This window comes from Notothenia coriiceps, unplaced genomic scaffold, assembly GCF_000735185.1.
Source record: "Notothenia coriiceps isolate Sejong01 unplaced genomic scaffold, NC01 NC01_scaffold00008051, whole genome shotgun sequence".
Taxonomy (NCBI): domain Eukaryota; kingdom Metazoa; phylum Chordata; class Actinopteri; order Perciformes; family Nototheniidae; genus Notothenia; species Notothenia coriiceps.
The window spans coordinates 70,209-85,801 of NW_011340752.1; the positions used below are offsets into that span (position 1 = coordinate 70,209).

At 41.6% G+C, this 15,593-nt stretch overlaps 1 protein-coding gene across 1 annotated transcript in view; it reads left to right on the plus strand.

Annotated features, from left to right (window-relative positions):
- The window catches only part of tap2t (transporter associated with antigen processing, subunit type t, teleost specific), a 15,863-nt gene extending 2,169 nt beyond the window's left edge, over window positions 1–13,694 (plus strand). The window contains exons 2-11 of the mRNA XM_010769971.1: window positions 1,143–1,257; window positions 1,347–1,477; window positions 3,806–4,011; window positions 5,162–5,359; window positions 6,056–6,184; window positions 6,278–6,469; window positions 6,555–6,728; window positions 9,871–10,030; window positions 10,644–10,780; window positions 13,033–13,694. Coding sequence (XP_010768273.1) covers window positions 1,143–1,257; window positions 1,347–1,477; window positions 3,806–4,011; window positions 5,162–5,359; window positions 6,056–6,184; window positions 6,278–6,469; window positions 6,555–6,728; window positions 9,871–10,030; window positions 10,644–10,780; window positions 13,033–13,218 — 1,628 coding nt within the window. The 3' untranslated portion in view covers window positions 13,219–13,694. The remainder of the gene's footprint in view (window positions 1–1,142; window positions 1,258–1,346; window positions 1,478–3,805; window positions 4,012–5,161; window positions 5,360–6,055; window positions 6,185–6,277; window positions 6,470–6,554; window positions 6,729–9,870; window positions 10,031–10,643; window positions 10,781–13,032) is intronic.
- Window positions 13,695–15,593: the final 1,899 nt, after the last annotated feature.

The following is a 15,593-nucleotide window of genomic DNA, read 5'->3' on the forward strand; positions in this document are numbered from 1 at the left end:
TGTTATTGTTGAGTTCTCCCTCCGGTCAGATCTAACAGGGAAACTCCGGGGTGGTCGACGGTCTCTCAAATTAGATTAATTCCCCGTACCGGGTGTCGACACTCTTTAGTCGTTAGGTCCACCAGGCGTAAAATCCATGAAAGACCTCCATCGAGTCTGCTTCTTACTGTTTTCTGTAATCTCAGGACGAACCTCAGGTGCTCCCTGTTTAGCACAATGGTTTTCCAATTACATTAAACCCTAAGTTATAAAGTTATGAGTTTAACCCTTAATACAGTTACACCTACTCAATAAAGCTCTTAGTATTCTACAAATGTTTAAATCAAAGTTTAACCCTAGCAGTCAGTTAGTTCAGTTTTAAGGTTTCAGTCAAATTACTTGTCCCAAGTTTCTGCCTGACAGATACTGTAGCGGTTTTGAGATTTAAAATCACAATTTCAGTCAGATCAAGAGCATTTATACAGAGTACACACACTGAAACAGAGAAGTCTAAAAACAGAATGTTACTCACACAATTCTAGAAGTCACCAGTTGTTATCCTGTCAAAATCGAGTTACACACTGAACAGAGAAACAGAGAAACTATTGGGGCTGTAACAAATGTATGTTGTTTTACTTTTTCTTTTGGTTACTGAATAAGGCATGTAAAGGCTGTTTTATGATGTCATCAGAATAAAAAAAGAGGGAAACATTTTTAAATACTATAAAAGATAATACTATACTTATACTTACTATAAAGATGCTAGCTGTATAGAGAATGATCTTTAAAAAAAGGATCTCTCCAGCATTTTAATGTTTATTAAAACTGTTCGAATGAAGCTTCAAACGTTTAAGTACATCCCTATAACTGACTAAAGAATAATCCATTGTGTTTTTTCTTGATGTCAACAAATACTGCAAAAAGACTAAAACTAATAGCATTTTGTTTTTTAGATAATATGGGGTTTAAAAAATGTAAAAACAGGACAAAAAAATGAAGGTGTGATATTTGCGTAAAAAGATCATTTCTGTTTCTATCTATTTGAAGGTTTAGAGATTGTTTAATTGCATTGAAATGTAAATGTGTTATTAAAATTAGGATATATATCACAGAAACAACTTATTGATGTTTTTATAATCTGTGTTGTTTGTCTTTCCTGACAGGTGATACATACATCCCATTATATCAGGGGAATGTAATCGATATGCTAGGAGGTCAAAATCATCAAACCAGCGTTGGTTATGCAATTGGACAGCTGGCCTTTGTCTCGCTTGGAAGGTAATGAAATTAAACTTTTTTTTATGGATGATTTATTTCACTGATGGGAAACATAAACCAAATGATTTGTAATGTCTCCATCTTGACAGTGCTCTGTTCTCCGGCATGAGAGGAGGCATATTTATGTGCACTCTGGCCAGACTCAACAAGAGACTGAAGCACCTGCTGTTCCACACCCTGCTGCAGCAGGAGGTGCACTTCTTTGAGGAGAACAACCCTGGTGAGAACAACAATGTGAACGTGTCTAATGGGATGTTTCAGGGATGCAATGATTTACAGGGTCAAGAAATCTGTTTTTGTAGACACAATATATTTTCCACCTAGACTTTTATTCCAAAAAAGTACACTACATAGCCATGACAATATGAGGACACACTATGGAAACATTTCTCCTATTTAGCCTCAGGAGCATTAGTAAGGACCGACACGGATGTTGGGTGAAAAGGTATATGCCCAGGGGTGCACATAACTTTTTTAGTGAGTTACTCAGATGAGTACCAGGAGACAGCGTTTGGTACTCACCCCACACGAAGCATGGTCCTCCTCAGTGTCTCCTTCACTGTCCTCTATTTACACTTCTTGCATGCTAGATGATGAAGATGATGAAGATGCACCTCCCTGTCTCTTTTTAAGCCTCCGATTTGCTTTCTCCAAACTTGTTGCCAAAACTGTGAAGTCCTTGCATTTCCTGAGGCCAAGTTGAAGGATCAAATACTAAGAAGTTATCACATGAATTGAAGTTATATCTGATTTCAGATGTGGGAAGTTACTAAGTACACTTATTCAAGTACTTTACTTAAGTACAATTTTGAGATATTTGTACTTTACATGAATTTGATGCTACTTTGTACTTCTACTCCACTACAGTTCAGAGGTAAATGGTTTACTTTTAGTCCACTACATGTATTTAATATCTTTAGTTACTTTACAGATCTGGATTAATGATGTGAAATATAATCAAGTGTTAAATCAGACTTTAGTTCCACCTGGAGTAAATTCACAAGCTACCCTGCAGTAAACAAAGTCATTCAAACACTAGCTGCACCTTTACCAGCTTTGAGAACACTTTCATGATCAATCATTATAAACATATCATATATATTATTCTGAAATGGACCAATGTACTTTTACTTTTGGTACTTTAACTATATTTTGATAATACTTTTCTAATTTTACTAACGTAACATTTTGAATGCAGGACTTTTACTGTAACAGAGTATTCCTACACAAGATCTGATTTCAAACTCTTCCATTAACACCCTGAGTAAGTTTGCAACTGTGTGTTTTACTCCACTTTGTTGTAAATAAAACTGCAGCAGCTTGACCACAGAGCGTGAACGTTGTGATCAGCTGATTTTGCGCAGTTCTCCAGTGTGTGCGCGGGGCACAGAATGTGCACAGGGGAGTCTCCCACTGCAGCCAGTTGGCGGAGTTTTGGCACAATTCTGTTGTTCATACCGACGTTAACCCTGTCTGTGCACACGGTGAACAACTCTGTCGTCCAGTGATCTAAGCCTCTGCCTCCTGTAAGCTTCACAGGTCCGTCGGTTATGTCCTGCGCGGCTCGGCCAGCACCCAGTTCAGTCAGTCACAGAAAGTCCGAAGATTTCTTGCAGGGAGCGAAACGGCAACGTAGCTGCTTAATGTCTTTGTTTTTTTTGACATGTCTAGTAGTTTACTCCATTGAGTCTTGATAAGAAACACGTGTAGACGAAATATGTGTTTTTGTTTTTGATGTTTTGAGGTACGCAAAGGCGCGTAGTGACAAAAGTGACGTTACGCAATTCAGATGTGTGCCGCGCATGCGTACCTGCGTACCAGTTATGTGCACCCCTGTATATGCCCACAGTTGATAATAAGTCAGTGATAATATTCCTTTAGGCTAATTCAAACCCTGAATCCTCCTGATCAACCTTTCAGGGTTTCTTTCACTATGATAACCGGGTTGCTGCATATAATCCTGCTTATTTACCGGCTACTAAAACAATAATTTGACATTACATATTGATTTAAACTTGTTTTATTGATGAAAAATTATCATATTGGTTCCATTAAGCTCGAACCACAGCGACAGCAACGTAACTCAGCCCTAATTGAGTTTTCTGTAACTGACCAAGCCAGTTCATATTTTCTTTTCTATAAACCATTATGTAAACAAAGTCCATACTGTGTTCCCGTTGGTGTTTACTTCCTGTATGCCTTATTCTGCTGATTTATCTGTCTTCCAGCTCTCTGTATTATAATCTCTTTCCTTCTCTATCACTGTTTTTCTTTTCTTTACTGAGGAGTGTTTAGCCATCATGAACCCAAAGTTGAAAAAAATCTATATTGGAAAAAAAGCAGACCGCTTATTGATCAATACAAAATGTAGTATTCAGCTAAGCCATGTAACTATTTATTCATTGAGTAATTATTTATAACTTAATAGTCGAACAATCTGACAGTTTCCACTTTCCCTCCACAATAAGTGTAGAACTAATGAACTTCTGCAGACATTTAGCTACGAGTAAACCTTGAACATGCTCTTTCCTCCCCTCTCCCCCCTCAGGACGTCTGTCCTCCCGCCTGCACTCTGACGTAGACAGGATGGGCCGCACGGTCGCACTGAACTCCAACGCTCTGGTCCGCAGCACAGTCAAAACCGTTCTCATGTTCAGAGTAATGTTGGGCCTGTCCTGGGAGCTCACATTGCTCACCAGTATAGAGATGCCTCTGCTGGCCTTCCTGCAGAACAAATACATCACCTGGTCCAAGGTAGGTGTGAAGAGATGGATTACTCCGAATAGACGGTAGAAAACAGACAGCTGTGTAGGGTTTCTTTACTCATTATCATAGTGGTTTGTTTGTTTGATTGGTTGTTATTTCGTGTTTCCACGTTCATTGTTTCTAATCAATCAGTAGTTTGGTCCTTCTGCTCTTAACTCAGCTTTTAACAAAGTATAATAGTGCTTTTCAACCAGTAAGTAGAGCTCTAATTAATACAAACTTATTTGATGAGTAATTCCCAGATGGGATTGAATTCATGACTACTTGGATTTTGTATGTATGGTGTGACACAAATAAATCTGCTTTAGGGGCGGGAAATCCCTTTAAAAAATGTATCCAACCAACCAATCAGCTCAAAGTATGGCTATAGTTAATAGGTTATAAAAGAGGAATTTCTTAGTTTACACATCAGATTGAATTTTAAGGTATCCAACTATCTCTGTTATCATAAAGAATTACATTTAAAACATAGCCACATTTTCTGTTTATATAGATTTTGTTCCTCCATTGTACACCTCACACGACGAAGAAATATCGTAAGGAAAAATAAATATTGCATGATACACATCCGGTTAGAGTGACCAGGAGTCTTGCTTTGTCCCGGGACCTACAAATTCAGACGATGTCCCGCATTTGATTGTCCTTTAAAACTTGTCTTTTATTCAATGGCTGTGTAGAAAGCAAGAGAGGTCTATCACCATTGCCTGTGTCAAATGTCAATCAATCAACATTCACGTGGCTGTGGCCCACTTCCACTATCCTCATCCTGTCCAAAGTTACAGGGGGGAGGCCAAATCGTGCAGCATTAACCAGCTCTGCCAGATTTAGAAGCCCCCCTTCCATTTTATACAATCCAGAAAAAAATGCTTTTGTTTGCTTAAACTAAAGGAGAATAACTCACACCAGTGGGACTTTTGTCAAATGATGACCACTCTGGCCAAAGTTACAGGGTTGGGTGCTAAATCTGGCAGCAATAATGCAAGCTCTGCCAGATTTAGAAGCACTCGTTTGATTTCCCCCCAAGAGGCTCAGAGTAAATTGCCTTTGTTTGTAAGAGTAGAGGATTCTGAACCTGTTATGAGGACATCTGTCTGCTCATGTGTATTTTAGTGTTACTGAATTAGTCTTTGTAAAACAGGACCTGAAAGACCAGATCCAGGAGTGCCACGCTCAGAACAAAGACCTGGCTTTCCAGACAATCAGCGGGATTCACACAGTCCGCAGCTTCAGGGCGGAGAAAGACGAGCTGAGGAGGTACAATGAGGCTCTGGACGTGATGTGCGCCGTGAAGAGAAGTACAGGAATCTACAGCGCAGTCTTCCTGTTGATACGGAGGGTGGGAACAGCCGTCATTCATAGATCGTATGAGCGCGAGAGCTCATGTTGACGTCTAAACTCATTGTATGGAGACCCATTTCTACCAGGAAAAGAATACAAAATTACAAAATTATTATTATATAAATAAAATGATGCATAGTCAGTAGATACAATTTTTTGTGAATAATTCGACTTTTTGAGTCATAGAAGATTATTACTAATTAATAGTCCTCTTTTTTATTTACATAGTTAATGATTATAATATACTTAGGACTAATTATAAATAATAAGAGGACATTTTAAGATCATTTTTACATATTTTAGGTCAGAACTACGAAAGACTCAGCAGTAAATGTTGGACTTGACTCTCGTAATAATATCAAATATAAATTCCAAATGTTGATATAGTGACATTAATAACTAACATTTTTATATCACTTCGTCTACATTTTAAGAAAATAACTTGTAAAATAACTTAAACATATGTCCACATTATGAGATATATGTCAAAATAGGAGATATTAATCTTGAATCTTGAATCTTGACTTGATATTTTTTGATATTCGTGTTTTTATCATATATACACACATTTTACTTCTTTTTTATTTTCCTGGCAGGATTTGTCTTCCGTACAAATGTGCTGCTCCAATAATGTAAAAAAATACTTTTAGTTGGAGGTACAATGTGAGTAATTCCTCTCTCTGCTTCCATGTAGGTGGTGAGTCTGGGAATAAAGATACTCATGCTGGTACAGGCCCGCAGCCTCATATCGTCAGGTGACCTCACTATTGGAAGTCTTGTGTCCTTCTTCCTGTACCAGAAGCCCATGTCAACCAATTTAAAGGTGTGCTGATTTAAAAATATGTCCCCATTCAGAATCTCTCCCATGTGTTTGAGTTCAATAAATCATACCTGCTGTTGATTATCTTTGCCACAGGAGATCATGTATTGCTATGGAGAGACGATGTCCACAGTCGGAGTCATCTCCAAAGTGTTCAGTTATCTTGACCGAACACCAAAGTGTAAGAAGGAGGGAGAGTTAGCTCCTGAGAGGCTGGAGGGAAGAATTGTTTTCCAAAATGTGACCTTCAAATATCCCTCATCTCCTGACGTGGAACCAGCTCTGAAGGTACCGTGTGTCCCACAGCATCATATATCATTTCTAATGGGGTTAAACATGAGTTCTGATCATGAGTATGACATGTTCTGCACAGAAAGTTTTTATGGAGCTTAAGCCAGGGAAGATGACAGCTCTGGTGGGTCCCTCTGGAGGCGGGAAGACTTCCTGTGTGAGCCTCCTGAAGAGGCTATACGAACCTGAAGAGGGGCAGATCCTGCTGGATGGACAACCTCTGCATCATTACAATCACAAATACTTCCATCAAAAGGTACTGCTGTCTCACTGAAAGGAGGCTAGATCCCTGCAGAAAATCAATTATGGGGGAATGCTTACATTTTCTACATGTTGCCTTTTTTGTGTAGACTGTAGAGTTTGTTCTGTGTCAAAATGTTTAAACTGGTTTAAAGTTGAACGCTGGACCGGTATACCAAATGTTACCACTAGATGTCAGACATGACTCAACAGTTGCACCACCAGATGCCGGGTCAAGTGCAGTGGAGTAGCTTGTTACTTAAAGGTCACCTATTATGCAAAATGCACTTTTTGATGTGTTTTATACATAAATATGTGTCCCAGGTGTGTAAAGAGAATCAGAAAATACAACCCTCTCTCTTTTCCTCCTTACCCACATCTCTAAAAATGGGGGTACGATGGAGCTGATCCAGATTTGCTGCGGTCATGACGACGTTACTCAAATGTGGGCTGGCTTTACGTTGAACTCCTGGCAACGTTCCACCCACGACCGAACCTATTGTCCTCTATCAGAAATTTGGCTGTATCAGAAACAATGCGCGACATGTTTTGAAAATAATATGGTCTGTGTTTACATTAGCAAGCATCGCTAACATTCAGAGCTAATGCTGTACTGGAGAGAGTAAGCCAGATATAAAAGGTACTCACCTTGTGGTAAACCCGCAAGAGAGAGAAGGCATTTGAGCTCCATACTGTTTCGGAAATAATGCTTGATGTGGTTTGGAACATGATATGGCATTTAATCACGGCAGCGTTTAGCTGAGTCTCTGCCGGCAGAGCAGGTACTGTTCTTTTCACAGAGCTCACTGCTTGCATGCGGAAAGGGGCTTAGCCACAGCAGCTCGGGTCACATTTGAAGCTACAGACCAAGAATCAGCACTTTTGTAACAGGGCTGAAATAGAGGGGTATGAGGCATGGCTACAATGGGTGATCTGTTTTGTATTTTGAGCAAAACCCTTCAGATACATGTTTTGTATAGATATAGCATAATAGGTGACCTTTAAATTATGTAAGCTGGACCACCTTAAAGGTCAATCCACCTTAAGTGAGCCAGTGTTTTATCAGGGTAATATCTGCTATTTACACAAAACAAATAAGGTATTTGAGGAAGTTTGATTTATTTGCTTCTCTGAAGAACCAGCACCTTACCGTGGTAGAGAGGTTTGTGTGCCCTGATTAACCTGGGGGCTGTGTTGTCTGGAACCTTGTGTTCCTGGTAGGGTCTCCCATGGCAAATTGGTCTCAGGCAAGGGGCCAGACTAAGATTGGTTCACGCAAGACCTCATGAAAGAACAACAAAGAAGTTAAGATACCCGGCCCGGAGGAAGACCGGGGTCCCCTTCTGGAGCCAGGCCTAGAAGGAGGACTCGTCGGTGAGCGTCTGGTGGCCGGGCTTGCCACGGAACCCGGCCGGGCACAGCCCGAAAAGGCAACGTGGGCAACACCTCCGCTTCTCCGTCCCGCGGGCCCACCACCTACGGGAAACAGTAATGTGGTCTGGTGCGCTGCCAGAAGGGTGGCAGTGAAGGCAGAGGGTCTCGACGGACCAGACCCGGGCGACAGAAGCTGGCTTTGGGGACGTGGAACGTCACCTCTCTGGGGGGGAAGGAGTCGGAGCTTGTGCGGGAGGTGGAGCGTTACCAGTTGGATCTGGTTGGGATCACCTCTACGCACAGCGTCGGCTCTGGAACCTTACTTCTGGATAGGGGTTGGACTCTATTCTTCTCCGGAGTTGCTGAAGGTGTGAGGCGCCGGGCGGGTGTGGGGATACTCACAAGTCCCCGGTTGGGTGCTTCATTGTTGGAGTTTACCCCAGTGGACGAGAGGGTCGGATTCCGTCCTGGTCGTGGAACGACGGATCAGCTTTTTACTCTCGCAAGGATCCTGGAGGGGGCCTGGGAGTACGCTCATCCAGTCTACATGTGTTTTGTAGACTTGGAGAAGGCGTATGACCGGGTTCCCAGGGAGTCACTGTGGGAGGTGCTGCGGGAGTATGGGGTGAGGGGGTCTCTACTCAGGGCCATCCAATCTCTGTACTCCCAAAGCGAGAGCTGTGTCCGGGTCCTCGGCAGTAAGTCGGACCCATTTCAGGTGAGGGTTGGCCTCCGCCAAGGCTGCGCTTTGTCACCAATCCTGTTTGTAATATACATGGATAGGATTTCGAGGCGTAGTCGTGGGGGAGGGGGTCTGCAGTTCGGTGGACTAAGGATTGCACCACTGCTTTTTGCAGATGATGTGGTTCTGATGCCTTCAGCACTCACTGGATCGGTTCGCAACCGAGTGTGAAGCGGCTGGGATGAGGATCAGCACCTCCAAATCTGAGGCCATGGTTCTCAGCAGGAAACCGATGGACTGTCCACTCCAAGTAGGGAATGAGTCCTTACCCCAAGTGAAGGAGTTCAAGTATCTCGGGGTCTTGTTCTCGAGTGAGGGAACAATGGAGCGTGAGATGGGTCGGAGAATCGGATTAGCGGGAGCGGTACTGCAGTCGCTTTACCGCACCGTTGTGACGAAAAGGGAGCTGAGCCAGAAGGCAAAGCTCTCTGTCTACCGTGCCATTTTCGTTCCTACCCTTACCTATGGTCATGAAGGATGGGTCATGACCGAAAGAACGAGATCGTGGGTACAAGCGGCCGAGATGGGTTTTCTCCACAGGGTGGCTGGCGTCTCCCTTAGGGATAAGGTGAGAAGTTTGGTCATCAGGGAGGGACTCGGAGTTGAACCGCTCCTCCTTCGCGTCGAAAGGAGCCAGTTGAGGTGGTTTGGGCACCTAGTTAGGATGCCACCTGGGCGCCTCCCTAGGGAGGTGTTCCAGGCACGTCCAGCTGGGAAGAGACCAAGGGGTAGAGCTAGGGCCAGGTGGAGGGATTATATCTCTTCGCTGGCCTGGGAACGCCTTGGGATCCCCCAGTCAGAGCTAGTTGATGTGGCCAGGAAAAAGAAAGTTTGGGGCTCTCTGCTGGAACTGCTTCCTCCGCGACCCGACCACGGATAAGCGGGAGAAGATGGATGGATGGATGATTTATTTGGAGATTAAAAAGTGTTTTTTTTACTTTGCTTTTCAATTATACATTCATGAGAATATTGTATTTGGTGAATGTGCGTCCACCAACACTTTACTTTTAATAGTTTGTAAGTCAATATACTTTTTTTTTAGATGGCCCTGGTATCCCAGAACCCTGTGCTGTTTTCTGGTTCTCTGAGGTACAACATTGAGTACGGCCTGAAGGACTGCACCTTAGAGAGGGTGGAGGAAGCTGCAAAGAAGGCCAACGCAGACCTCTTCATCTCTGAACTCAAGAACAAATATGACACAGGTACAGAAGATTGGAAAGATATTTAGTACATTTAATACTTAACATAGAAGTCTTTTATCAGATTAATTAGATCTGAATAGTACATATGCAATTGTACTTCATTTTTCAATTCCATCCTATAAGGGGTGGAGATATAGGTCAAATGCGTTTGTTATGTTGTTTTTTGTCAACTTAATGCCCCTAAAATACATTATGTCATTTTTGTTATTTAAATTGTCCGCTTATTGCAGGATCAGTATTTCTATGAACTGTAATTGCATTATATTATGAGGACAGAATGATGGGGCAAAGGATTTTCTTTTTTCTTTTTTATTATGTGGCTGCTTTATTTTTATGTTGTTATTTATAAACAAAAATTAGCTTACACTGACAATGTAGGATAAATATTAAGTATGTATAGGGGGAAAACAGCTGCCGTGTAACAGACACAGAAAATACCGAGTGTGTAAATCTGGGGAGATGCAGTGTGTGATGGAAAAAATAAGATATATGATTTGAAAGTAGTTAAGCATTAACCTGATCCTAGCATATGTGATGTGATATTGATTTAAAAAAATGTTAAGTACATTTGTATTATCTGCATAATCCTAAAGTCTGTGTTTGGTCTCTACAGATATAGGGGAATGTGGTGGTAAGCTGTCAGACGGACAGAAGCAGAGCCTGGCCATCATCAGAGCTCTGGTCCGGGAGCCGCAGGTCATCATACTGGACGAGGCCACCAGCAAACTGGATGTTGATGTGCAGCATGCTGTAAGTCAAATACAATAAATACCTCTAATGACATCCACCACCACAGGAGCACTCGATATTTTTTTGAGTATACTTTCCGAAACCAAACACCCTTATAATTGTACTTCATGTCTCAGAGTTTCTTATTTAGTGATGTAAAGACCTAACTCAAAAGTGTGTTGCAAAGCGAGGCCATATTTGAAGTTTTTATTTTAATTTGAATGGTTCTTAGGATGACTTGCCCTTTTATAGAAGAAATGAATTACATTTTGAGTAAATGTGTTCAATTCCACTTATAACTTTGACCATCTCTCTATTCTATTAGTAATTATGTGCTAACTATGTGTTCCTTCCATTGTATTCATTACGAGAGCTAGCTCATAGTTAATTCCACACAGATTCAAATGAACAAGTTCAGGTTCATCATTTTGACCTTTCAACTGAGTTCATAGTCCCAAAAAATGAACCAGCTGATGTTCCTTTCTTTTGAACTGGTCAGATGCATTTGTGTTTAAATAATACTTTAACACTTTACTGTTATACTCCACTCACTCTTTTACAAACTGTTTACACTCCTGCAGAGGCTCATTGACTAAATTCATGTTTATATTCGGTATATTCAAATGCAATCATTATTTACCAAACACTTATAATATTGTATTTCCTATTTTATTTAACACTATTTCATGTCTTAGATTCTCATTTAGTTTTAACTTTTTTGAAGAGACCCTGGGATTATATGTTTTAAATGGTTTATAACTGTTGTGCATATAATAGACTTTCAATCAGGAGAGACGGTTTTGATGTAAGAATACATATTTATTGCCAGGAATACACAAATGAATGTGATGGTGTTTGGCGATTAGGCCCCGTTGTGCGGGAGTATCATTCGGGAGGGGGAGAACCGAGCTGATGAAACCCCCCCGGGGGCTAGACACTGATGGTGGTGAAGGGATAGTTGGGGTTGGTCTGAAGAGGAGGGGCTTAGCTTGACCCTGGTGGTGGTGAAGGTATAGTTGGGGTCGGTCTGAAGAGGAGGGGCTTAGCTTGACCCTGGTGGTGGTGAAGAGATAGTTGGGGTCGGTCTGAAGAGGAGTGGCTTAGCTTGAGCCTGGATTCAGAGCAACAGGAGGTGAAAAGGGGTGGAGGAGGGTTGCGTCGAGTCACTTGGAAATGACAGCTGTCAGATTTAAAGGTTTAGCAGAGCGCTATGATAGGCTTGTGGGAATAAAGCGAAGTTATTGGTTTAGCTGGGGAGTGATGCCCCCGATCACTTATCGAAAGGAGAGAGAGTAGTAAGATAGAAATAGTAAATGAATGAGTAAAGACGGTTTTCCTGGTTGAACTTACGCTGAGCTTCATAAAACTAATCTTAGGCCAGTGCATGTGATACTAGCCCATGAAGAGTATCCACAAAAAGAAAGGCATCTTTGTGCTCTGCATGCATAAAGAGGCTGTTCTCCCAACGGGTTGAAACAGCTGCTCCCTGCTCATCAAGTTGGCTTTAATAACTTTGGAGGCAGGGCTGGAATGTCGAAACAACCTGGATGATAAAGAAGATATATTTTCTTTTATTGTTCCAATCCCCTTAAGGCTCCCCAACCCACGACGGCAGATTCCGACATGTTAAATTGGCAGCCAAGCCTGTCATCAAAATAAATCACTCTGATTGGCTGATCAGTGTACTGGAAGGAAAACAAACAAATGAGTGAAACCGAGAGCACACACATAGTTATCACATCTGATCATTCCAATACACAAATATTTGTTATAAAAACAAAGCCATCTGTAATGAAGTGGTGATAGTGGTCCGAAAATGGTGGGCAATTGCTGTAGAATAACAATCACTCATTTACTTAATATCCTATGTTTTCCGGTTTCCCTTTTTGATTGATGAGTACAGACTACCCCCGCCTGCTGAGAAGGAGGGTTATTTCCTCTCATGCAGGCGCAGAACGTACACGATAGTTGCCTGTTGGCTGAAGTCTTTGCGGTGTGTTCAAATGGGAGTTTTTGGCCAAGATGCAGACCACGTGAGGAGACACAAAAGTGGATGTGTTGCCCCTAAATCTCTGGAGTCAGTTTGGTGTTTCAGGACCCTTAATCCACTTCCATATTGCTTTACCTGAATTGTTAATGTTGTTGTACTGTATTGCAAATTATTGGAGAAAACAATGTATATGCAACCCATCCTCAACACAACATTTACTTTTATCCGCCATCTTTCTGTAATGCTAGAATTCCCAGGTGTAACGTGTTGGGTTGTGTCTCAGGTGCTGCAGGAGGTTCTGACCTGCGGTCGGACTGTCCTGGTTGTGGCTCATCAGCTGAAGACTGTGGAGAAGGCAGATCACATCATCTTCATCGAGAAGGGAGCCGTAGTAGAAGAAGGGACCCACGAACAACTCATGGCCAAAGAAGGGCGCTACTATCGTTTGAAAGAGGAACTGTTCTCTTAACCCAGCTGAGAAAAGTTCAGTAAATGTATTTTTAGTGTTTCTACATTTTAATGCGGGAATATTTATCCTGCATGTTTTATCTTCTAAAGATATGTCAGTGCAAAATGTATTTAATGATTGATCATGAAATTTGTTTGTAAAGCACCTTTCATACAAGCTGTGCATTACAGGAAAATGGATATAAAATATACATAAAACAGGGAAAGAATGACAAAATTAATGAAGAAGGGTGTGGTCTGCATGTTCAATGGCGAATACGAGTATAAATGATGTTTAACAGTTTGATCTCAACACACCGACACATCAGAAAGAACTAAGACGAATGCTCTAATAAGCGAACATTAGTATTGTTTTTGATGCAGTTTTGTTTTTTGTAGTATTTAAAGTCAACTCTCAACTACAGCTAATATTAGCCAAGCTACTTGTTTTACCAGTTCCGAGTTCTGAATGTGGACTAGAGCATTATAGATACTACACCCGTGTTTTTTTTACTGCAGACTAAATAAACTTGGACAATGTAATGACTATATGACCAAGGTTGGATTTGACAAAAAATAATGGGTGTATCAGCTACCAGTCTCAGAAGTAAATGCACTGGCTGCTCATGCTCACTTTCCTGTCCACTCATTTCTATTAACATGAATCCCATGTGTATATATTTGTACGATAAAACACGATAATTCTCGTGCCTTGCCATTTTATGTTGATTGTGATATGCAATGAAATCTTTTAGTGTTGTAATACTTAATGTTTTGAGTTTTAAGATGGAAGACTTTCAGAAAACTTCAGTTAGTGGGGTAGAGGATCTGGGTCTGTGTTGCGATACACAAGTTGACCTGCGGTAATAGCGTGTCTTTGGTGTAATAATCTACTCTACAAGGCTCAATGTAACCCACTGTGTTTGCTTAAAATAAAGAACTGTAAAAAAAAAAGTTTGTGCAGTTTGTTGACTTACTCTACACTCTGTACAGGGACTAATTTGACATTTTCCTTGAAACGGGTTAGGTTGACCTTTTCTGTGTGACAGTATACTCTCCAGTTAATGTGTAACGATGTACCTACCAAATGTGGGTTATTGTAATTTATTAGCGAAGCTGAGTAGTAAGAGTTAAGCCAGCAAACTTCTAACCCTGTTTGCTAGCCCTACTGACAGACAGGCTAATGCGTTGTGACATGGCACCTGGTAAGACAAAATATTTATACATTTTGCTCCTTTGCACTCACCTTGTCTTATCATTACTAGGAACATAATTCTATAGGCGCTAGCAGACCCTCATCAAAGTGGAGCTGGGCTTTTAGGACGCAGAGAGCAATGCCAACTCTGACCTTGACATGGAGGATGAGGAGGGTGCCTCCAACTTTTCCATACCCCCAGTCCATCTGATGCTGCTTCCCCAGTGGACAACATCTTTTATGAATTCTGCAAACGGGCCGCTTTCATCTTGGTGAAACAGTGGCTCTCTATTAGGTTCCTCTAAATCTCACTGCCTAACAGATTTGTAAGCCTTATCCACCTTCCTTTTTAAGAGTACGTAGTAATATGCACCAATCAGTGTGCTCTCTTGCAATGAATCTGCTTGACTAGACTTAAATCCTAGCAGAGATTGGCCGACAGCTGAACACTGATGAACTGCCCTGTGGGACGAGATCTGTTGTGAACGACCTCATCCTACCGTCATGTGGGTAAGAGTTATAGTGACTTACAGACTTCTAACATCCACCCTTCCTGCTAGCAGTAAACCCAAGGCCTTGCCATGGTCTGAAAGAGGCCCAATCCAGCTTTTGTGCCTATATGGGAGGGGTCAGCATACAGTTTCAATTGTGTACCCGCCTCCTTTCTTCTCAGAACAGGAAGTGTGGAGGCCATTTCTCTGGCTTATGTCATTAAGGGTTTGCGGCCGCCCTTATGGTTTAAGGGCTTATTCCACGAGATGTATTGTCACTTCTTAGGCCGTGTCTAAGTATTGAGATTTGTTCTTTTGAAAGGTTTTACTGGCTGGATGTCTTATGGCCATGCATAGCACAAGTAGAGTCCCTGTGGTTATCACCGCCAAGATAGACATTTCTTATGGTTTCCAGGAACGTTTATGCAGTCTGGGAGTGGTCTATATCTCCCATAGAACAACACTGAACACTTGAGAGAAAAAAACGAACCCTTCCTGAACATAACCTTGGTTCTTTGATAATAGAGTTAGGTTTTTCCAGCATCCCTTCATTCCTTGCATTGACACGGGGTACATCCCAAGTGTCTTATTTCTTATTATGGCGAGAAATAAAAGAAAGGAGAAAAAAATAATTTAGTAAACGTTGATTAATCCATGCAGAGTACTGTATGTCTTCAAACATGTCTGTTAAACGTATCTGCAGAGGTGGGA